General features: G+C 43.8%; 1 protein-coding gene across 3 annotated transcripts in view; it reads left to right on the top strand.

The window, feature by feature from the left end:
• FILIP1 (filamin A interacting protein 1) overlaps positions 1–24,876 on the top strand; it is a 111,307-nt gene that overhangs the window by 74,009 nt on the left and 12,422 nt on the right. For 2 of the 3 annotated variants that reach the window (XM_075498220.1, XM_075498221.1), the window contains exon 5: positions 18,192–20,997. In XM_075498220.1, the coding sequence (XP_075354335.1) occupies positions 18,192–20,997 (2,806 nt within the window). Of the gene's footprint in view, positions 1–16,076; positions 16,128–18,191; positions 20,998–24,876 lie in introns of those variants that run through there. The other variant, XM_075498222.1, reaches the window with a different exon arrangement.

Genomic DNA, 24,876 nt, shown 5'->3' with positions numbered 1-24,876 from the left:
TGAAATTTTGGTTCAGCTCTGAAACTGAAAAATCAATTACTCGCACAGCTCTGTTATCCAGTTGCTTGTATTAGGGAATGATGAATAGTAATGTAGCTGACTATGTCATGCCCTAATGAGAAAAGATAAAGAAATGAGCAGAAAATGAGGTAAATTACAGCAGAGTGACAGCAATGCTTTTCTGATGATAGCAATTATGTCATAGGTGAAAAAATATCTCTTGGTGACAAGTATATATATCACAGGATGAAAGTTCCTGTACAGTTCCGTTTAAATGTTTATTTTCAGAGGAACCGGAAAAGGGATAGATATATTCTCTTTCATCATTTGAATATCAGGCTTTTCCTAGATGACTTAACTTGTTTTAAAATAATGCATAGCTTTCAACATTTTTTCATTTTGCAAATTACTGGCTGAGATGTAACCCCGCTTTCCAAAAACAGTAGGGGCAAAACAGTGTCCGTACTGGTGAAAGGCAGGCAGGTGGTGCAGAGGATGGAGCATTGCCGCTTGCAGTTGTCGCACAGCTCACGCTTTGTGGGCACTGCTAATCCTGCGATGGAGAAGAGTGTGTCCTGGTTTGACTGGCTCATGTCCTTACCTGACAGCCCATGTGCTGTTGGTTCAACTTGCTTTCGGTGGCAGGTATTATTGCTTTGTGTCCATCATTAGCACACTCAGCTCTCTGCATCCAGCTTCTTTGGGTCTTAGGAAATAACTAATCCATAAAACCACCAACCAGACGCTGGATTTTATGAGCACAAACCTGGCACTGGTGCAATTCCTTTGAAGCCAGTAGAGCTCTTCTTGATTAATGGGATTAATGAGAATCAGGGTAGGAACTCTGAAAATGTTAAAATTGTGTGTGTGTGTGTGTGTGTGTATGTACCTGTAGAAGTACATACATGCATATAGAAATGTATTACATACAGCATACTTTCTTGAGTGGAGTTACAGCTCCTCGATAAGAGTTTGCTCTCCAGTAAAATAACTTATCAACAATATTTATCTCCTGTATGATTATATTTTTATATAACTTCTATATGTATTTCTGTTTATGATAATAATAATTTCTTACTATATTATTTTTACATAATTTCTACAGCCAAATAATGCCTTTGTATTTTGAATTATTTTTGGTCAGTATTGCCTATTGATTCTACCAAGGAGGCTCTAAGCTTTTCCAAACTGATTTTGCCTCTCTTTGTGCATGAGGCATCATTTGCACTTATGTAACGATAACATTTTTTAAAATAATAGTGATTTGTAAGCAAGGATGCTGAGTGGAAGTCAACAGCTGACAATCAAATACCTGATTAGAAAACAACAGGGCCAGGATGCATAAGCCCTGCAGTTATTCAGAGGGTAATACAGACATGGTAGAAAGAAATTTTAAGGCAAGCAGAGGTGAGAAGAGCACCTTCTAATTCACACTTACTGTATGAAACTGGCCTGGTTTCTCCGTCCTTGCTCTCCATCTGGGTACATGACTTTTCCCTGTCCTTTCCTTTCGCTGTCCAAACACTCAGCAGGCTGGTGGTCAGGACATCAACTTGGAAAGGGGTAGTACAAGCTGGAATTATTTCAGACTGAGCAGAGAAATAAAACCAGGTATGCCACTCCCTGGACAAGTAATGCAGCTCTCAGGTGCTGGTCCAAGAGGCAGCCCCCTTGCAAATCTTCCTTTGCATGGAAGCACCTACAGCTCCTATCCTTGTGCAATGGCTGTGGTCAGCCCATGTCTCCCTGGTCCTCAGAACAAGCCCCTCGCCATTTTGCATGTAAAGACATGTATTTCATGAGGCCCAGATAAGCTCAGGTAGAGAATGATGTTCAGCTCAGGCAAGATGATGGGACTTCCAAGGATGTGCAGCAGCAAGTTTGGGCAACCAAGATACAGATCTGCCCCAAAATCAGGTGCCTATAAACATTCAGATTTACATGTGTGTTGGTTTTTGGTTTTGTTTTTTTTTTCTTTCTCTCTTTAAATTCTTCATTAATTGCATTCAGAAATCTATGTGAGTCTTTTTTGGATCCTGCTCTAAGCAACTACAAGTAGGAGGTTAAAATAGCAGGCTCAAATCTCGGGAGAGTCTGGCCCCTGGGTGAGTGCTGTGGGGTGTACAGTGGGGACAGTCTCTTCTATAATTGCCTCTCAATAGACACAAATCTTCTAATGCAAGCAGCACACCTAAGAATTGCATGAGCTGTAGTAATTAGCTATGTGGTAGTAGAAAAGCTTTGTGTAGGTGTAGGGGGGTTTTGTTTGGTTTTTTTTTTTCAGGCTTGTGGTGGGTTTTGGTTTTTTTTCTGGGGGGCGGGGGGAGATGTCCATTTATGCTGCACCTCCAGAACACAGGGGCAAAAAGCACTAGCAAAGGTGGGGTTGTGAGATGGATGTGGTGGGCAGGTGTGTGCTCCTTTGTGTTCAGGGCAAAAGCTGAGGGTCCTGGCATGAAAATTAACAGAAATACCTTCATAGCCTTTCCGACTGACAGTTGGGACATGACATATTAGGATGTGGTGTGACAGCCAGGATTACTCAGTGCTGATGTTGTTAAAATCTATCAGTCTCTCTTTAGTCCATAAAAGCAGCCGTTGACTGCTCTTTTACAGCATTTGAAAATTTTACTGAGGATTCATTATTTGCTAAATCACTGAATATGGTGCTCACAGGAAGTCATGTTTAAAAATCCAAGAAGGAATCTTCATGAGATTATTTATTTTTCTCCGCTTTTATAGGTGTGTATTGTTTTATCCTTATGCCAAGCTGACTGAGGTGGCCAAATATGATATAAACCAGTGCACACATAGCCTCTATTTCTAAGAAAATCTGAGCCCCTGCATTGAGGGAGATGGGAGTTTTTATATTGACTCCACTTGAGCGGACTCTTGCTCTCAAGCTGCATTGCTGTTGTACAGCTGTGTGAGCTTTTCCATGCTTTACTAGCCCAGTGCGTGCAATTATATGAATGATGCTACTTCCCAAATCCAGATTTTAAACCTCTTTGCTCTTTTGTTTTTAACACTTTCCCATGTTTGAGACCCTGTCATGGTGACTCCGGACACCATCATTTGGGTTGCTTGATGCTAAAACAAAGCAGCAATTCTTTGGAGCCTGTTTTCTCTTGTTTTTCCTGCCCTCTTGTTTTATTCACTCTGTCAAATACATTCTTACAGTGGTGTATCAAATGGGAAGCAGTGAGGTGGACAACCTTTAGTTTTAGGTGTAGGACTCAGGTGCCTTTCAGTCCCAGTCAGTCACTGGATCACCTTGCTTTGAGGAGGAGTCAGTGAGAAGCACAAAAGAAAAAGAAATTCCAGAAAAGGCCAGCAGGATTTAGAGCAATAGGGCAAGAACTGAACTGATGGAATTGAAAGGTAAAGGACGAGGAATAGCAAAGAGGCAGGTTTAGGGCAGGGGATGGCAGCCACAAGACAAAGAATATGGGAAGTGAATCTGAATTAAGAGACTAATGAGAACAGAAGGAGTGGTGAGGAGAACTAGCTGCTGGCGACAGTAGAGCGCTGTAGAGCCTTCCAGGTGAATGACAGAGGGAAGAAAGATGGTGAAGAGATGAAGATGGAAGAGAGACCGAGCTCCAAGCAGAAGACATATAAAGAAAAATACAGCAAAAATGAAGCAGAAGGCATCATATTGATGATGTTGCTTGATGCAGCATAGCACAGGCACTGGAACTTCCCAGAACTTGCTTGCACCAACAGATGATACACTTTAGGGAAAAAAGCAATTCTGCCTTGATTTTCAGTTTCCAGTAAGGGAATATTCACCACTGTTCTTTATGAGTTACTTATTGTCACACTTAAAAATGTGACCCTCATCTCTAGATGGAGTATTTCTGTTCTATAAACACACAGTTGGAGAAGTCGGGTGAGGGGGAGGCAGCAGAAGGGGTAACAACAGAGAGCCAGCTGCCCACAGAACAAAAGCAGCACACAGGTGAAAATCAGTCAGGCTTAATTCATGGCCCAGACCCAGCTTGAGCAAAAGAGGCTGAGACACTGCCAAAAGTCTAAGTCTCTCCCGGTAAGCTGAGAACAGCCATGGCTCTCCCTGCTCTCAAAGCCTCAAGCTCACTCCTCCACATCATTTTTCCACATGAACACCTAGTACATCAAAAGTGAGTAATTTAGAAAAACAAAGGTGGAGACCAGAGCAGGTAAAGATGACATTAGTGGGGTGCTCTGATAAAGCACAGATAGGTGAAGCACCCAACGCTAAAAATGGCAGGTCCACAGGGGACAGCAAGGAACCATCCTGCCATGTGGCACTTCGCTGAGGTCCTGGACACCTCTGCCCCTGGCTCCAGAGATGCTTTGGTCAAAGGGCCACAGCCTGCTTCTATGACACTGTTGGTGCTTATTCACGAAATAATGGTCAAATCATACTATAAAACGGTATCCTTGGCATAGACGGGTCCTACTTCAGCTGTAATCACCTTCTCTTCAGGGAGTCCCCCAGTACTGGAGATAATGAGCTTTCCCAGATATCAAAAGGATAAACACAAGTGTTAAGAAAGCAGAAAACCAGAAGGGAAAAAAATAGTGGAAAAGGAAAACAAAACCAGAAATACTTTTGTTAAACTTTTGAATCATGCTTCCATAAAAGGCAGCAGATCCTAACGTAGGGCAATTTTCATGCTGCAAAGAGAAAAACAATTTAAAATCTAGGCAGCATGACTTATTTAGAAAGATCTGAGGAGTAATAAAAAAGCCTGTGTGCAAATGTGTGTGCGTGTGTGTATGTGCGTGCAGTTTCTTTAACAGCTGCATGGAACAACCTGTTTTAAATAAGAACAAAGGTGAACAAAGCCAGGTGTCAGTGCAGCTCACCAAATGAAGTTTTTTAGTGTGCATGACGTATGCCATATAAAATGTATTGCCTGAGATATAACAGCACAGAGTCCAACCTGAAGTCTTTTTTTCAGGCTTTTCCTACAAAGTCATGTTTCAAGAATTTACTGTATTTATCTTCATTATTTATTTGTCTCCAAAAGGCCCAACAGGTCACCTTGTTCACTATATCTTCAGCAGCAAGTTAAAATCAGCCTCTCCCCTCCCTCAATATTCAAAGTTTTCATGTTCTATCAAGATGCCACTGAATTCATTAATATCTGTTATGCTCAGTGTAGGCAACTGGTTAAGTAGAAAGTGGAGGACAGGTCTGACTTACCAAATGAGTTTGGCTTACCAAAAAGAGGGAAAAAACACCCAAAATAATGATGGAAGATTTTCACTGCTTTGAAGGTTTTATGAACAAAAAAATTAAGTCTGGCAAGCAACACAGTGTACTTTTTCAGGTATGTAAGTAAACATAAATTTAGGAGAAGTTTTGTTTTGCACAAACAGAAATATTTGGGCTTTTCATAACATGTTAGAGAACTTGGAGAAAGTTGCCAGTGCTGCCTTCGCTATAAATGTTACATATGTTTCTGCGCTGAAGATAAAGAGCCAACAGAGAGCAGGGCGGTCTGCTGGAAAGGTTACAAAGGCCTGTTTACAGAGAATTTTATAATCAGGCAATCATTTGCTACAAGTCTCTAAGATCCACAAGAGGAATCCATTGCTGTGCAGAGTTTAGTGAATTTTTAAAGAGAGTAATTTATCAAAGAAATGTGTAGTCTATTAGCACATCATTAAATAGTTAAACCAATTCCATATTTTGCTTCCCAGTTACTCTCCTCTATAGCAGACAACTGTGCCAGATGCACAGTACAATTTCTGACTTTCAGAGGTGAGTTGGAATTTGGAATTCCTATCTATTCCTTCCCCTTCTTGGTGGTTTTCTTATCTGGTCTCACAATGTTGCAAGTGCTGCTTTACTCGGGAATGTGTTTCTTGGACTACTTCATCCCAATGAAAGCATAAACAGAATGATTCGTGAACTTCTGGGGAGCAAGTTACATTTTCCCAGCCTTTGATGTGACTTAAAAGTGACGGTACTCTTGAGGAATAACAACATATGGAGTACCTTTATATTTTTATATATACACATAATTTGATTCCTATGCAGTAAAAGAAAAGTTGTAAAGGTTAAAGGCCTGTTTGACCTTAGCTGTGACATCCTATGTGGTGCCATCTATAGCTCTGGTACTGCCATAGCGGTGGGTACCTGGAGTAGTTGGACTGGTGATGGAGAATAATTATGAAGTCTGGTGGTGGTCCAGACATATCTCAGCTAGTGTAGGGTGTGTAGGCTCACCACTACCATGTTGCACTTCCTCTGACAAGTCTTGCAGCCATTTGTCTGCTGGCTCACATCCAGACAACTTCAGTGACTCTACACCATGTTCCCTGTGCTTTTATTTCTAAGTTGCAGAGTAAGCTGAGGGAGCTGGCAGTCTGGGATAAGTCCCCTCTGGGGATCACTGCTGGTCAGAGGTGCCGCTGGTGACTATCGTGAGGCAGTGTTTGTGGTATATGTTGCCTTGTCTTAGTGATCCAGCTGAATTTAGATTTTTTTCAAGATGTGGTTGGTCAGCCCCTGGAACAGGTTGCCCAGAGAGGTTGTGATGTCTCTGTCCTTGAAGGTGTCCAAGACTAAAGTAGAGCAGGCCCTGTGCAACCTGCTCTAACTGGACCTGCAGGGTGCTGGACTAGACATCTCCAAGGTCCTTTCCAACCTCAACCATTCTGTGGTTTTATGATGCGGCACCCTCTGGAGGACACCACACTCCGCTTGCACCAGGGCGAGAGGAGAGGCAGTGCCTTAGACTGGGGCAGGCTTTGTGGCATCCTCTGGGCATTCCCTTTAACACATCCCTTGTCAGGTAGGGACACTGGCCCTCAGTCACCCTCTGGTCTTCTCGTGGCACATTATAATTCTGGCTGCTGTTTTTTGCTGCCAAATTTGTGACGGGTAGAGGTAATCCCTTGAGGTCTCTGGTGTAGGCAGGAGTCTACTGCATGGCTGCTGTGATTGTAAGTGGTCGGACTTCATGAGACGGGTGATCCCTTCTGGCCTGGACCCCCAGTGTCCCCTCCCTTCTTCATGTCACATCTGTACAAAGCTGACTGCTATAAACTCACAGCTGCTTTCCTAATATAAATATTAGGATTCTCTTGATGTCCCTGAAATTTCTGCTCTGCGCTGAGACCATGAAAACACAGATGAGGGAAGACGTGTCGCTTGCAGTTCCAGCCTGGCCCAAGCGTGGCATCACGGACGAAAGAAGAGCCAGAGCAGATAGGAGGGGACATCTAGGAGGGCTGCGGATTTGGGAGAGGTGGGGGTTAGAAATAGAGTGCAGAGGCGAGGAGGAGCCTGGGACTGAACGGTGGGTGCAGCGGGACTGGGATGAGCTGTGCGGTGAGCTCGGCGCCCAGAGCCAGCCAGGACGGGGTGTGTGACCAGGTACCCTCCTGCAGAGCCAGCAGCGCTGGCGGGGCAGAGCCTTGCTCTCAGCTGCTGATCACAGTCAAACCCGTCTGTCAGCAGATAGTTTTGAAACTTGCTTGCAAAGTGCTCTTTGCCTTTCTAGTATCAAACTGCCTCGAGGCTGACAACCTGCTATTGCTATCAATTATTTTGTTAACCCAAGAGTGCGGAGTTTTATGCAGGCAATCTAAAGGATCTAAACTCTTCTGATGATCTCCCTAAAGTGCCAATATAATGCCACATCATTAAATTTCGATGGTGGATACCTATTTTAGTGTTTGCCATTGTGCGTGCAATTTCCTCTTTTTAAAGAATATGTAGCTCTACCAGAACTATTAGGATTGCAAAGGACACAGTAAGTAGATTAAGCAGAATGTTTGTCAGCTCAATGCATGTGGTCATTTGTAATTGCATAATCAAACACAAGTTTTGCACAGAAACCTTTCCTCTGATACTGGAAAAATAGAAACATTGAGACGCATCAGCTTTGCACACAGGAGGCAACGATTTCTCTGTAGGACCCCAACTTCATCTTTTGGAAAGTATTTAGTAAATGAGGTAGGGGAATATAAAAAAGGAGAGAATGATTAAGGCTGGTATATGTTTCCCTGGAAAATGTGACTCTACCCCTGTTGAGTTTGTGTGACGGATTTCCTACATGGTGCTAGTTAAATCATGTGAAGCTAATTTTCATGGGTTGTGAACGTTTTTCACTCTAAGGCTGATTCTCATTTTGGGGAGCTTGTTGGAGATCTGGGCTCTGATGTGCAGGAGTCTGGAGCATCCACTCCTGAGCTGGAGGCAAATGGGGCTGTGAGCTGAGCAGCACCCACCCTGCAGCGTTCTGAAAACCTCATCCTACATACCCGGAGCAGGTGTCCCAGCCTAAACCCTAGTCCCTTTGTGCTTCTATCTCACAGCCAGAAATGAATAATTCTGTTCTCAGCAGCGTCTGAAGAGTGTGTGGTAAATAGGGCCTTGAATAAAGAGCATAAAATCAATCATTAAGCACCTGCTTTTCAAATGAGCACTGTCCAGCCTGTATGCTGAATGAGGCGAGGCTCCCAAGGAAAAATAATGAAAGAACACAAAATTAGATAGTTTCTCAAAAATATAAACAAACACTGGTCCATTTTTTGGGTAATAATATTTGACATGATATGCTTTCAGTGGTTTTGGATATTACAAGCTTCTTACGGAAAGAGGAAGGTGAATGGGAAGGGGAAGGGGAAGAGGAAGAAGGAAGAAAAGGTGAAGGAGGAGAAGGAGAAGGGGAAGGGGAAGGGAAAGGGAAGAGTGGTTTCTTGTTCCCCTTGTAAAGACTGAAAAGGTGACCGTGGGCAATCTAGGGCATCATTAGGCAAATAGAAGGAATCCTCAAATTCTTTTATGTTAGTTTGGGAACAAAAGGGCTGATTTAGGACTTTTTTAATGCAGGGAGCTAGGAGAACGGTGCTTTTCAGACCTCACGCAGACTCTCAGTCAGCCTTGCTACTATGCATGAATTTTCAAAAACAAATATGCATGTATATTAAATCCACAGGGGATTTTCTTCATGTATTCATGCCTTTATCAACTGATCTTAAGATCAGCCAGCGCTTACCAACAGTAGTACTGTCACTTCAAACACCAGGAAGACAAGAGAAAAGCAGCAGGAACTTTTCTTGAGTCAGGGGAATGAATTGGCGGCTCGGACTGGGAAGCATCGCTTTTGTGCATCCTCGCTCAGTTAAACGAAAGCAATTCGCAAGGATTCTCTGCGATCAAATTATTATTGCTTAATCGTTAACCTATAAACTCTAAGCCCGGAGGCGGCTGTCAATTATAAACTCGGGGAAAGTGGTGCTAAAAGGAAGCGCTGGCAGAAGCGAGCCGCCGAGCCGCCGCACCCCCTTCCACCCCTCCTGCCCCGCCGAGGCGCGGCGGCGGCGGCTCCGCCCCCTCCCCCTGCCCCGGGAGGGAGCACGATGCTGCGCCGCGGCCCCGGCCCCCCCGGCCCCCGGCCCCGGCCCGGCCCCGGCCCCGGCCCCCGCCCTGCCCCGGCCCCCCCGGCGGGCCGCAGCCGTCACCTTGCAGCGCGCGGGGGAGATGGCAGCGGCGTGAGGGCGCCTTCCCGCCGGCGGAGCGGCTGAGCCGGCGCGGGGCGAGCCGTGCTGCACAACGTCCTTTTGTAATGCGTTTTTGGTCGCTTTAGAAAAAGAAAAAAAAAAAGTCTAATTATAAGGTAAGATAACGCGGACTTTTTAAATTTTTTTATAATTTGAGCAGAGCTAATTGTTCTTGTACATGCGCACTTCAGTGGTTAACTGAACGCGCTGGGCATCAGCGTAGGCGCCGGCGGGAGGCTGGAGCGGGGTCTGCCTCCGGGGGGCCGGGATGCTCGGCCTCCGCCCCGGGCACCCCCGCGCCCGCCGCCGCGGCTCCGGCTGCGGCTGCAGCCGGGCTGGAGGGGTGGATCTGCGCTGCCCTCAGTGTCTGGCTGGAGCCCCGGAAGGTGCACCTGGGGGTGCTGCGGGGCGTCCTCGGCCGGACAGCGCTGCGAGGGGTCAGGGAAGGATAACCGCAGCTCGGAGACAGGTTTGGCAAATTTCGTCTCTCAGAGAGCGCTGCTGCTTCCTTTTCTCACAGATGCTGTTTGCATGCTTTCTGCTCGTCCCCCTTCCCCTCCTCCGACCTGCGAAATTAATGTGGATATCTTAATTGGGGGGCTGGGAAAAAGTGCCTGTCCTGTTTCATAGCTTGAACTGGTTTTGGTCGTGTTTTGTTCTTAAAGTTCTTTGGTGCTTTTCTTATGTGAACAAGGTGCTGGAAAGGTGGTGGGACACTGAATCTATTAAGTGGTCTTATTCCAAAATACTGCCCTTACTCACTGTTCAGTTGAAGTAAGACCGTTTCAACACAAATGAACTATTTCAGCAAACTGGATTTTAATTTTTACAAAATCAGTGTTAGAAACAAAAAGAGGAGGAAAAATTGTTGTAGAACACAAGCAATGTGTCCTCCTAAGTAAAGAAAATGTTTTCTACAGTATAATTTGGGAACTGTCATGTAGTTTTGAAGTAGCAAGATTATTAATTTGCTTTTGCTATAATTTGATAGTCACTTCTCAAAAGTTAATTCAGCAATGAAGAATATGCAGGTTTTTACGCTTTAACCTTATATAGTAGGTAGCCACAAAAATTTGGCTTTAGACTCACTAGAACTGATCACTTTTTTTTTTTTACAAGTTTTTATTTGTTTTCAAAGCTGACCCTGTGATAAACTGAACAGCAACTCAGGAAGTTCTGTAGCAAGGTCGTTCAAACACTTGTCTCTGTTCCTTGGCTTTAAAGTTTAATGGATAAAAAGGAGAAAATAACACAGATGTGCTTTATTCTTTTCCTTGCCATGGGATCTATCTCATTTACATCTTTCTTCTCTCAGTTGAGATGGATATGAAGGAAGGACTGAAGCTGATGATTTGAATGTTACCTAATACTGAATTGCCCAACTTGAGAGCTAGGCCTGATTGTTTTGCTTCCTAGAGAGCCTGACCACCTTTTGGCTCTCTCTGATTTTAGCTGAAATTGTAAGTGATCAGAGTCACTGAAACTCAGCCTCTGGGTATCTCAGCCTGGCCCCAAATGCGGAAGCACTCAGAAACAGTCCTGACATGGGGAGGATTTCCCAGTGGCTGTAGAAATAATCTTCAAAATCAGCTGTTGTACATTAAACTGGGGAAAAAAAAAAGAAGAGGGAACTCCTTTATTAAGTTAAACTTGCTGGTTTTCATTGTCCTGGGATTCTAGCGAGCAGCCTCTCAAATCACTTAATGGGCAGCAGCTTTCTAGCTACCACTAAGAAGTTGTCCAGTCTCTCTAACTCTGCATATGCAGGAGCAAACCCTTTAGGGTTGAAGTGGAAGGACAAGGTTGCGAAGGCATTTGCTTTCCCCGTGCTTCCTTGGGATTGCTGTGTGAGTGGCAGAAATGCTGTTTGGCATTGCCTTCATCAGGTCAGTCAGCTCATCCTTAGAGTGACCAAGTCCTCATTAACCTGCTTCTCTTAACCCCCACTTTCTGGCCATCCACAAAATAGGATAGAAGGCATTACATCTCATCGCAACAAACTTTTTGGAATTTAAATGGCAAAAGAGGGTACTACAGGAGCAGTACGTCTGAGATGGCTTTGTGCTAGAGCAACAATGAGACGCTCTGTGGACCTCCAGGCTGCGTACGAACTCAGTTAAAAGGTCCTCCAGAGACCTTACCTGCTTCCCTCCTTCCCATCCTCTTCCTTCTACCTGCTGTTCTCCTGCTGCCCCTGTCTTGATAGCAGGGGAAATAGCTCTCCACATCTCTCCAGATTGCCCTCCACATTAGCCCCTCCTATGATTGCTTCATTAAACACTGGGAGACACCTTGGGAAGCTTGGCTTAGCCTGTTTGCCAAGCAGGGAGCTAAACCAGGCCAACGCAGCTGAAATGTGGTGCCAAAATGTTCACACGTACACAAACTGCGGGGGCAGCTCATGTCCTTTCAGGTCATTCTCTGGCTTGCCCTGCCTTACCAGGGTTTCCTTGTGTAGGTGAGTGCCCATTTCTACGCTAGAGATGGAGAAGGTCGCATGAGCATTTGTGATGTTTTCTCATCTTGATGGAAGTACAAATGGAAAGGGTAATGCAAACACTGGTATAACTTTCAACAAATGTTTTGGGGGCTTTTCACTTTGGCATGCTCTGTTTAAAACATTCTGAAGTGAATGCTTTTTTGAGGGGAGAGGTGGGTTTTTGGAAATCATTGAGCATCTTTCCCCTGAAAACTGAAACTTCTTCATATTTTCTTAAAATATTGTAAGCCACTTTGGACAATGGCTTCTCATATCAGCTATCAGTGCTAAGCAGGGTTTTTATAGTTCCCAGTTTGCTACATTTCTTGTATTTCAAATGTAGTCATGAAGTTTATGATCCTTCAGAAGGCAAGAAAATGTCTACTGACCACTATTTGTAATTTCTTTTGCAAATGTACACAAGAACTAATGTTTGATTTTAGCTAAGGTCTTGCTACTGCTAGTGCTTTTACCATTTACAAATTAAATAAATCCCATCTAAAATCCAGTAATGCCCATTGGAGCTCTCCTGGTATGAAACTACTGCAATGTCCTTCAAAACCACGAAAACATTATTCTCCAGCTGTAAGTTATAATTCATGTTGAAGTCTTGCTCTGGTGTGAGAAGAGACGCTGTGAAAATGGTACTGTGGGGTTCCTCCTTTGCATCTCAGTGACTGAACTTGACAGGAAAAACAATGTATGTGGTTAAGCAAAGTCTGCAGCTTCATCGATTCAATGAATTGATCAGCCTTAAAGAGAATGTTAAACCACCCTGATGGCTAACCAGCAGACTCCAGCAAGAAGCCCTTCAATGACTCTGCATTTCTAATTGGAAGGAGGAGATACAGCCATCCATGTCCTCTGCCACTTGTCCTTCAGGGCAGACTCAGGGACTCACTTGCAGCAGACCAAACCCACCCTGCTTGTGTTGGACATCTCTTCCCAACGTACCCAATGTGCTGTTTTACAAACTGTGTCTATGCTGTAACCCAGAACTGTCTCTTAACAAATACACTGACACAATAACTGGACTTTCTGGCAGCTGGCATGTAGCTGGGGGGTGGTGGTGGGGAAAGTATGGTATTGGCCAGGTTTGCTGGAAGAAAAAATTACCATCCAAACCTGAAGGAGTGATTAGCCCCAGCCTGAGCAAGGCAGTGAGAATGGGTAGGACAAAGCACGGGAATGTAACCATAAGAAAAGAAATGAAGCCACATCTCTGGAGGGATAGGGTTCAGCAGCAATCAGCATCCTGTCGCGCTTCTGATGATCAGTCTGAAGCTTGGAGGGGGGAAGGGGAAGCAGACCTTGTGCAATGAAACGCTTCAGCACCAAACCCAAAGGAAGGAGGACAGGGAGGGCCTGGTTACTGCCCATCCACTCCCACCTTCTTCCTCACTGGCTGCTTCCAGCACACCATTCATGAAGGAGGTTAAAACTAGGTCCGTAGTCGCTCTTCCTCCACTCCAGTGTCTGCCCACTCTGCAAGCTGAGATTGGTTGTTGAAAGTCTTCACGCTCCTAACTCCGCGGCATGGCTGCCCACAGACCTCCCTCCTGCTGCCCTAGCGCTGCCTGGTGCGACTGTGAGCAGCTAATGCTGCAGTCTGTGCGGGGGTGCAGGAGCTGCAGCTCCCCAGTGCAGCAGGGACCACGCAAGGTTGCATCAGTAGCTTCTGTAGTCCAGCGTCCTGCCCCGTGCCAGTCAGGCATCTTCCTTTGTGGTACAAAATCAGGGAACAGCATTGTCCTGGGGTGTTTGTTTTTAACTGAGGCAGTTAACAGTTTGCACGTATTCATACCTAAGGGTTTGCTGTTTTATTTATCCAATATACTGCAAGGGGGAGTGTGATCGTCTTGAACGCTGGACAGCTGTAGGGCACCTGTTCTTCAAATACTGTGGAGAGGACATATAGCAAGGAGAGGGAGAGACCGCCTGGACCCTTATGCAGCAGAAGACCTTGTATTCAGGGAATGCCTCGGGCTGCATGTTTTGACATGATACTTGTGGTAACCCATGGGGAGAAGAGGTGCTGCACAGACCTCAGCAGTACTGTCCACAGAGGAGCAGGTGGTACCGTCCCCCTCTCCACAGGGAACCGGAGCAGATCTGCCTGCTTCCCTGTTGTGGTCCGGATGCCGAGCCCCGGAGACTCTTAGTGATGAATGCAGATGATCCAATTGTATGCAAATACTTCTCCCCATCTTTAAAAAAAACAAACCAAGACAGCAAATACAGGGAATGGACTGGGGGTACCAAATTGTTGGCTTGTCAGTGTCTTGGCTGTATCTAGCCTCACATTTCATTATTAAAGGTTTGGTTTTATTTTGTTTTTCTTTTATTTTTTGCTTATTTTGAACCTGAATGCAGGTGCTTTCAACCTCTTGACAATCCAGGGTGCAGCTGCTCTGGATAACACATTGAAGACACACGTGGTGTGAGTCTGAGGTGCTTTTAGTATTGTACTGGAGCCCATGCGGGTCTGTGTTACTTAGCAAACATTAGCAGCAGCAGTCAGATGAGAAGCCTGATAATAAATGAGTTGTGAGGGTCAAGAGGGGACAAGATCACCTCGCAGTCCTGCTGAAATTCCAGTTTAACCACTGAGGTATGAGAGTTGTACAAGGATGGAAAAGTGGGAGCAAGCTTAAACTCAGCTTTATTTTAGTGTTTAGAAGTAACACTGAAAACGTGTAGATTTTGTTTATTACTTTGGCATCTGCACAGATTTGGATGCTGCTTTCCCATCCATTCCTCACAGAACCAGATTTTAGAAGCCGTTTCCCTGGACATGGAAAACAGTATTGTCAAGCATCTTCTGTTCATTTGAAAATTCACTTGTCAAATCTTAGGCAGTCTAGTTTCACCATGTAAAAGCTGAGGCAGGATAAAATGCTGCACCGTGTTTCCTACCTTGTTCAGCACGGACATGTTAGCAAATTCATCTCCACATATTGGCACAGTTACAGTGCTTTATTTTTGCTTTTCCCAGAGGCCAGGCCAGTTACTCCCCACTGCTAGCTCTCCTGCTAGGTACAGCAAGGCAGTGACGGTGCTCATGTGCTTGCTTCTCCTGTTGCTCAGTCTCATCCCTGGCATTTCTTTGACTTAGTTTAACAGATACTTGGGGGTTTTTTAGTGGCTTTCTTGGCAGTGTTCCCCTGTAGACTCTCAGGTAATCGTGGGGCCATGCGGGGCCAATGAATTGTTTTGCACTCTGCTGAGCAGCCTGGCTGGCGTGTACCACCTGTAGCAACTGCTGGGTGAAAATCACACATGCCCTTTATGAACAGCCTAGGAATTCAAAATCATACGCAGCTTCCTGAGCATCTCGAGATAGGCTTTCAAGTGGCAAGATTGTTAAAAAGAAAATGAAATGCTGTCTTTTTTGAATTTATAGGGGTCACCTTAAAATTTTCCTGTGGGACAAGGGAGGCTGGAAATGTTCTCTGTTTTGAAGATCTCATATTCTCGTATATATGTTCATGACTTTGGGAGATGGGTCATTTAGAGCACCACCAGGTTAGGGCACACTGTTCTGCTGCGGCAAATAATATTTTGTGGAAGGATGCATACTGTTTCTTTAAAAATGTAGCCTGGGGGAGATGAGGGAAAGTTCTTGGCAGAAACTTTTGCATGAAGCAGTGTGATAGAGCAGGCAGGGAATATATTGCATGCTAATAAAGTTCCTTCTTCAGTGTGAAAAGTGCATGCTTTGTGAGTGGCAGCGGGTCTTTTTTTACCTTTTGACATTCTAACTTGACCCATAATGAGGCATCCACCAGCACGCCTTTTCAGTCCTTTCCAAAGAGCTGCCAAAACTAAAGAGATTTTTTTGAGAATAATCTGTGACCCAGCAAGGTTGGCTGTAAGGTTTGTTTGTTTTTCTCTCTCCCGCTGGTTCCTAGTATTCTCTTACTCCCACATCCTATCCGACTCTTGTTTTCAAATGCATTCTTCAGCCTTCTCCTTCCCTACCTACTGCATCCTGTGTTCTGCTTTCTGACTTCCTTCTCTTTTCTTATAGCTTTTCTTTCCAGTTCCTGTTCGTTCTGGTCCCCGAGGAGCAAGGAGTGAAACATTAAGAGTTGCTGGAGAACCAAGTTAATATGGCTGTTGTTATGAGTTTAGAGTTCAGGTGAGGGCTCCGGGAGACATCCCTTGTATACGACATCGTGCCCCGGAGCTCTTTGCACCACTTCATTGCTGGGGCAGCAGAGAGGAATGTATATCTGTGCTTCACCCACTACCATCTACAGTCCAGCATTTAAGATAAAAATACTGATAAAAGTCGATCTTTGCTAAGATATGGATGTTCCAGTTATTGCAAGTTAGTTAACAGGTGGTAAATTGCTCTGCTATGATCACTTCACTGCGTATCTTTGTTACAAAGAAGTTGAAAAGCTTCAGACACAGGGTGAGCAAAGCAGGTGGATTTGCATCATCACACGTGTCTTGATAGGGGATATGCGAGTTGCAGGTACTTTGACAGTGGCTTGAAAAACATGTCATTTCACAGTAAATTCAGCGTGCATACCTGTGTCTTTTCTAAGTCGTATTGCTGCTTTTACAATAAGGCTTTTACATTAGTAGGGGATATATCCCTGTGTTATCTGTACCTCTTTGTCTGTTGAGGTTCACCATCCTCATAAATCTGTGCTTACAATATGTGCAGGAACTTCCTGTGCTGATGTCAAGGTATCCTGAATATAAATCACACAGATACAAAATACTTCTATTACTAATAATTTCTCCATTGAAATGTTGCATGGGAAAGGCTGGAAAATGTGGGTCTTTATTATCTTTCTGAGGATACACCTAATTTGTGTATCGCGAGATTTTATATTGTCTGAAAATACAGCTTTGCAGACTATATAAAGCAGAGCATTTTCCAGCTGAGGTTAGCTGTAGCCAAAGGTTTGATTAGTCTGACCCTTGCAGGCCACAAAATCTACTGTTGTAAATGGAAATGTGCCTGGAAGAAGAAACTTTTTAATATAAGTCACTGTGCTGGCAAATTTATCTTCCTGCTAATTTCTTATGCCTGTGATGCCCAGATGGTTATCAGTTGTGTGCTAATGTAATCTTCTGTCCTGCTGGTTTATTTATAACCAGGATTGATCCATTTATGTATGGCTGCATATAGCAATTAGTTTTCATTTTTTATCTTATTTTACACATTTTTGTGTATGCAAGCCATAAGGAGGAATCCACCTTGTAAAACAAGTTTGGTATAAATGGATTGGTGAGTCGATATACCTGTCCTGTTGGGATATTATATACTTTTACCAACATCATCCTAACAGAGAAATAAATGTACAGGGATTAAAACCTGATGTATTTGTTATCTATACATGTATAACATTTCACTGCTTTTCAGATTTCTAGATGATTTTATATAGTTTTTGGTTAACTTTTTGTTGTGGTTTAACCTCAGCCAGCAACTAAGCCCCACGCAGCCGCTCGCTCCCTCCCTCCCGGTGGGATGGGGGAGAGAATCAGAATGGTAAAAGTGAGAAAACTCGTGGGTTGAGATAAAGACAGTTTAACAGGGAAAGCAAAATCCGCACACACAAACAAAGCAAAACGAGGAATTCATTCACTCCTTCCCATGGGCAGGCAGGTGTTCAGCCATCGCCAGGAAAGCAGGGCTCCATCACGCGTAACGGTTACTTGGGAAGACAAATGCCATCAGTCCCAGCATCCCCCCACTTCCTTCTTCTTGCCCCAGCTTTCTATGCTGAGCATGACGTCATATGGTATGGAATATCCCTTTGGTCAGTTGGGGTCAGCTGTCCCAGCTGTGTCCCCTCCCAGCTTCTTGTGCACCCCCAGCCTACTCGCTGGTGGGGTGGGGTGAGAAGCAGAAAAGGCCTTGACTGTGTCTAAGCACTGCTCAGCAATAACTAAAACACCCCTGTGTTATCAACACTGTTTTCAGCACAAATCCCAAACACAGCCCCATACTAGCTACTATGAAGAAAATTAACTCTACCCCAGCCAAAACCAGCACACTTTTGTAATTTAAAATGTTTGGTTTGGGAATGTAACTGTAGTAGGTAGTTATTTCTTGAAAGACTACCTCCTAGGTTATTAATGAAAAAAAAATTGATAAAATGAAGGTGATTTAAAAAATGGATAAATACACCTATTTTTATAAATATATTTTTTAGTTTAATGCATCTCTTCTAACTTGTTTCAGGTTGAAGAAACTCCTTGAGCAGGAGAAGATCTATCAAGCCCGAAAGGAGAAGGAACATACAAAGAGACTCAATAAACTAAGAGAAGAACTAGTCAAGCTCAAATCATTTGCACTCATGCTGGTGGATGAAAGACAAATGCATATTGAACAACTTGGTCAACAAAGCCAGAAAATACAGGACTTAAACCAAAAACTAAAGGAAGAAGAAGAAAAGCTTAAAATTATTAGTGCAAAAACAAAAGAGGATGGACAAAAACTAATGAAATTAGAGGCAGAACTTGAACACAAAACATCATCATTTTCTCAAGAACATGAGGAGATGACTGCTAAACTGGCTAATCAAGAGTCACATAATAGACACCTAAGGCTTAAGCTAGTGGGGTTGACTCGCAGAATAGAGGAGCTAGAAGAAACTAACAAAAATCTTCAGAAAGCTGAGGAGGAACTTCAAGAACTAAGAGATAAAATAGCAAAAGGGGAATGTGGGAACTCTAGCTTAATGGCAGAAGTGGAAAACCTCCGCAAGCGTGTGCTTGAAATGGAGGGGAAAGATGAAGAGATCACAAAAACCGAATCCCAGTGTAAAGAGCTGAAAAATAAACTGCAAGAGGAGGAGCACCATAGCAAAGAGTTGAAACTTGAAGTGGAAAAATTGCAGAAAAGAATGTCAGAACTAGAGAAGCTGGAAGAGGCTTTCAGTAAAAGTAAGTCTGAATGCACCCAGCTACACTTAAACTTGGAGAAAGAAAAGAATTTGACTAAGGATTTGATAAATGAGTTGGAAGTGGTGAAGACTCGAGTGAAAGACCTTGAAGCATCAGAAAGCAAGTTGGAAAAGGCTGAAATAAGCTTAAAAGATGACCTTACAAAGCTGAAGTCATTTACTGTAATGTTGGTTGATGAACGAAAAAATATGATGGAAAAAATAAAACAGGAGGAAAAAAAGGTTGAGGGTCTAAACAAGAATTTTAAAGTTGAACAAGGGAAAGTTATGGATGTAACAGAGAAACTGATAGAAGAAAGTAAGAAATTTTTGAAACTGAAATCCGAAATGGAGGAAAAAGTGTCTAGTTTGACAAAGGAAAGGGATGAGTTAATTGGCAAATTGAGAAGTGAAGAAGAAAAGTCCTCTGAACTAAGCTGTAGAGTTGACCTGTTAAAGAAAAGAATTGATGGTATGGAGGAAGTAGAAAGAGAAATTACAAGAGGTCGAACCAGGAAAGGACCAGAGCATGGTTGTCATGAGGACAACAAGATTAAAGAACTTACCGTTGAAATTGAAAGACTGAAAAAACGTCTCAAACAATTGGAAGTGGTTGAAGGAGATCTGATGAAGACAGAAGATGAATATGATCAGCTAGAGCAGAAATTTAGGACTGAGCAGGATAAAGCTAACTTTCTTTCTCAACAGCTGGAGGAGATGAAACTCCAGATTGCCAAAACCAAAGCAATAGAAAAAGGTGAAGCAGTGAGTCAGGAGGCAGAGCTGAGGCACAGGTTTCGTCTGGAAGAGGCCAAAAGCAGAGATCTGAAAGCAGAAGTTCAAGCTCTTAAGGAAAAAATCCATGAGCTGATGAACAAAGAAGACCAGCTTTCTCAGCTCCAAGTCGATTATTCGGTTCTGCAGCAAAGGTTTATGGAAGAAGAAAATAAAAACAAGAGCATGGGGCAGGAAGTTCTGAACCTAACAAGAGAGCTGGAGCTTTCTAAGCGTTACAGCCGTGCTCTGAGGCCCAGCATCAATGGACGAAGAATGGTTGATGTTCCCGTGACGTCCACTGGCGTGCAAACAGATGCTGTAAGCAGTGAAGCAGCAGAAGAAGAAACTCCAGCAGTGTTTATAAGGAAATCCTTCCAGGAGGAGAATCACATCATGAGCAATCTGCGACAGGTAGGTCTGAAAAAACCCATGGAGCGTTCTTCAGTGCTCGAGAGATATCCTCCAGCAGCAAATGAACTTGCAATGAGGAAATCTTGGATACCATGGATGAGAAAGAGGGAAACTGGGGCTCAGGCAACTCCTGATAAAGGAGCCCGAACCCATGGTAATCCAGCGCATCCCGGGGAGGTTGTCCTTTCACCAAAGCAGGGGCAACCTCTTCATATTCGGGTGACACCAGACCACGAGAACAGCACAGCTACTTTGGAGATAACCAGTCCAACCTCAGAGGAATTTTTTTCAAGTACCACTGTCATTCCTACTTTGGGAAATCAGAAGCCACGGATAACAATCATTCCCTCTCCAAATGTTATGCCACAAAAAGGAAAAGGCAGTGAAAGTCCCATGGGCCCAGATCGTTCTATGTCTCCAGTCACTATAACAACATTCTCCAGGGAAAAGTCCCCAGAGGGAGGGAGAGCACCCTTTGCTGACAGACCTGCATCACCAATTCAGATTATGACAGTATCAACATCCGCAGCACCGGCAGAAATCTCTGTCTCTCCGCAAACACAAGATATGACCATGGGAAGGGCTGTCTTCAAAGTAACACCGGAAAAACAAACCGTCCCAACTCCAATCCGCAAGTACAATGCCAATGCCAACATTATTACGACAGAAGACAACAAAATCCACATCCACTTAGGTTCCCAGTTTAAACGCTCTCCCAGTGCTGCACCTGATGGTGCGAGTCCTGTGATAACAGTCAGACCGGTGAACATAGCAGCAGAGAAAGAAGTTGTGACCGGTACCGTCCTTCGATCGCCCCGGAACAACCTGTCCTCGCGACCTGCAGCAAGCAAGGTGACAAGTACTATCACTATAACGCCTGTTACAACGTCTTCCACCCGAGGAACACAGTCAGTGGTAAGCAGCCACTAATCTCATGATGTAGTCTTCATGGTAAGGAGAAGGGCAACCATACTTTGGGTTTGAGACACCAGCAGAGAAAATGGGTGGGGTGAGGAGAAACTCTTGACTTCCCTACATTTGTTTCAGATATGAGCTTAACTATAGGATCGGAATTTGCCTGATTCATATATTTTTGTACCAGTGTTGGATGCTGGTATACTTTTGGCATTGTCTCCCAAAGGAGTAACTTTCAAAGGAAGTCCTTTCAAAGTTCCTTTAAAGTTAATTTCATAATGGCAATCCATGGTAAAATTGCAAGTGAGAGACAGAGAGGGCCAAAGAATGACGGAGATGACAGAGGAGGAAACTATTTTTATTTTTGGTGAGTGCAATTTCTGACTTCTGAAAATACTCGTAATGATTTTTTGGCCCAGCTGGCAGGTCTTTAGAGTCTGATCATGCAGGCTGGTATTTCTTTGGTATAATCCCATTATAGTTATAATTCAATTAATATCTGCTATAATACTGAACTCCAAAGGAATAAATAGGCAGACATGGTATCATTGCTTACAGCTCCAAGCCTCTTTCAGCCAGTGAATAGTAAAGCTCTTTCCGTTCCTCTGAAATTCTTAATTTCCGTAAGTGCTGTATTACAATAGTGCTTCCTCTAACATAGTTTTTGCTGCTTTCTCTCTGTGCCTGTGTGGTGGTACCCTGGCTTCTTTTTCATACTTAAAGCACCTTTCCCTCTGTCTTTAAACATCTTGGACAATACTTATTGATAGTCCTCCCCCCAGGTTTATTATTGGACATGGTTTTGCATTGCTTTAGTTGGAAATACCCTGGGAAAGAAGAATTTAACCAAAATAGAAAACCAGCAGTACTGCATTAGTCCAAAAGCTTATTTAGCTAGACAGAGCCTGCAGCACATGCTTAGGGAAAGATTATTTTAAGTGGGTAAACACACAGTAATGTTTCCCTCAGCGTCTGTTCCCAGTTTTTTGGCAATAGGTGGGTATTTCTTTCTGAACCGGGGCCTGTAGCCACATCTTTGTGTTTAATAGACCGTGGCGGAGTTTTCTTCTATTTATTCTTCTAATTGCTTTTTGAACTCATTTATACTGTTGTTTCCACAACATCAGGGGGCAGTGAATTCAGTTGTGGGCTCTGGGAAAAATGCTCTTTTGTTTGATACCTTTTATGCAATACCTTCATTGGTTACAGCCTCTTTCTTGTATCTTGACAAATACTGAATAGTCATCCCCTGTTCATTTGTCTGTGCTGCTCAGGAGTCTGCAGACCCCTACAACATGCCTCTTCAGCCATCTCTTTCCAAGCTGAAGTGTCAAAGTGTATTTAAGATACACTTCCACACTTTTGGAGAGAGGCTGCCATTCCCATTTAAGCCCTCTGACTTAAGAAAACTTGCCTTCGTCATACAGATCTGTTTGGAATTGCACGTGTGTGCTCTCTCTCTCCCCGCATACATAATGTACTGTAGATACTTTACTGGACAGTGTTTTCCTATATACTAGAGGCAACTCTTCATTTTTTTAAAAAGTCTTGAATTAATTCATTTACAAACTCCTTTGTCTCTCAGAAGCTTGGAAAACTTTTTTTTTAAGAGTTCCTCATTCTTTTTTACTAGATGTCTGTCTCCACTGTGATGATGCACTGAACCGTGGCAGACAAAACTTTTCTGTTTTGTTTTCATCTGGCTAAAAAGTGGCTTCTTTCTTCACTTCATCCTCCCTGATTTGGAATGTAAGGAGACTAGTTCAACCATAAGATTTACTTTATCTTATGCTTTCCTTTGTTTTTTAAGGTCCCTAGTCGGATGAAAAGGGAACTTTGAACAAGCCCAAATGTGCCTTTTCCTCCCTAACCCCCTGAAAAAAAACAGAAGTTGTATATTCGCCATCTGTTTTGCAAATGACTACTTTACACATTTCAATACCCCTAGTCAGAAAAACACAAGCTGTAATCATTTACTCAGTAACCCTAGAAGAAACCAACATTGATATAATTTTGAGTGTTTAAGTTCATAAAATCAAAGAAGACAAACTGATACAAAACTTCTTTCTTAGCTCACTGGTTTTAATATTATTCTTAGCTCTCCTCATACAAGATGCTCTGTACAATGTACTAATGCGGTGCCAAACTACAAAGGGGAAAATAATCCTAAAGTTACTAGCTCTCATCTGTTGCTATAACAAATTTGCAGTTACTGTTTTCATATTTGAAAACATTTCACTCTTCTTCCAATTTGAATTTATAGAGTTAGCTTCAGTACTGCAGGTGAAGTTAATTTTCAGGTGCACACATGGTACTTTTACAGGTTCAGCCTGAGCTGTGGTGTCTCCCTGCATATGTCAGTCCAAAACCAGAGACCGTGGTTTCATGATGGATCATGATGATTTTTGAATCCCATGAATCCCATGGATTAAGGGGTGTTATGGTTGTGTTGATTTTCACTGCCATGCACTCTAGAGTAGCTAGAGATTTATATTCCCCTGATCCAAGTCCTGTTCTGAGTCTGCAACAGTTTTCATTTAGACGGAATGAGACCCTCATCCAAAGAAAGACACAGGCACCTGAAGGAGAATTTGGGAAGTTTTTGAGGATTTAACCAAAACAATCAATGAAAAAAGGCACTGGTCAGTGACTGCGTCTCCACTGGCACCTGAACTTGCTGGACCCAAATGTTTTGGAGGCACTTTGTGTTCTGCCTGCTGCACAAGCCCAGGGCTGGCCAGCTGAGCAGCTGGCCTCGTCACGCCAGCGCTGCCACCCACCGTAGTCCAGTCCCACAGGGGTCTCCACGGCAGAAGCTTGGGTGCATCCTGGATCCCAGTGCTGATGTGATGGAGATTGTTAGACCAGTTGGATTGAATTCAGCATTTAACACAGAACCATTGCCATTTTGATTAAAAAAAAGAACCAAACCCTAAGCTGATAACTGCCTTCTATATGATAGCCTATGGATTTGGGTAATTACCATACAAGTGGAAAAACTGGGTTTTGGTCCTCCTTAGCTTGATCAGAGTCAAACCCACTCCCAGGAAAATACTTGGGCTACCCTAGCAGATCCTTTTTTTATTACAGATGGACCAGAGCACAACCAAAAATTCAAGACTATGAGACCAGAGGATCTGGTCTGAAGGCTGAAACTGTAGCCTCATTGTTAGTCTTGCCTTAGCACATTAGCCCAAGTCCCTGTTCCCAAGATAGTTCATATAGTTTACATTAAACCCCCTACAGAATAAAAACAAATGTTCTTTGGGAAAAAACCAACTGTGGTGCCTATATCCTATTTTTTGATTTAGGCCTTACATTTGGCTGTGGGATTGCTGGTGAATTTGGATTTTCTTTGGCTACCAGGAGGGGTGTCAGTCCTATAATCACTTCACCCCTGTGCTCCCCACCTCCTACAAGACTGGCATCCAGCACCGGCTGTTTACGCTGCCAGGGTACAGAGTGAATCCAGTGACGTGCAAATCTGCAGGGAGCAGAGGGAATCCCGGCTGCAGCAGGGCCAGCGTAGTGGCACGGCACCAACCACGCAGAGCGTCCTGTGACCAAGGCAGCGAGGCACAGCTGAAAGGCTGCTGGGTGCCAGAGCTAACTGGGCACACGTTAAAGCAGCTATAAGGCTACTTTCATTTGGGCAGCATTTAGTTTGAGATTGGCATCTAAATTTAGCTCTTTGTAGGTGTCCCATATATGCTCTAAGCTTCCGTTAGAGTTACTAGAGATCCAGGGGTCAGCTCACTTTCCGGTATAGAGATGCTTGGTGCTATCTGCATGCCCTAAGGCAGTTGAGACACATGCACGAGGCTGGTAGGTATAACCCAGACCTGTACCTTTCTGCAGTGGAAGCTGATGGGATACCTC

The sequence above is a fragment of the Mycteria americana genome, chromosome 3 (genome assembly GCF_035582795.1).
Source record: "Mycteria americana isolate JAX WOST 10 ecotype Jacksonville Zoo and Gardens chromosome 3, USCA_MyAme_1.0, whole genome shotgun sequence".
NCBI lineage: Eukaryota > Metazoa > Chordata > Aves > Ciconiiformes > Ciconiidae > Mycteria > Mycteria americana.
Note: the sequence above shows the minus strand (reverse complement) of the source record. Positions and strands in the feature narration are given on the sequence as shown.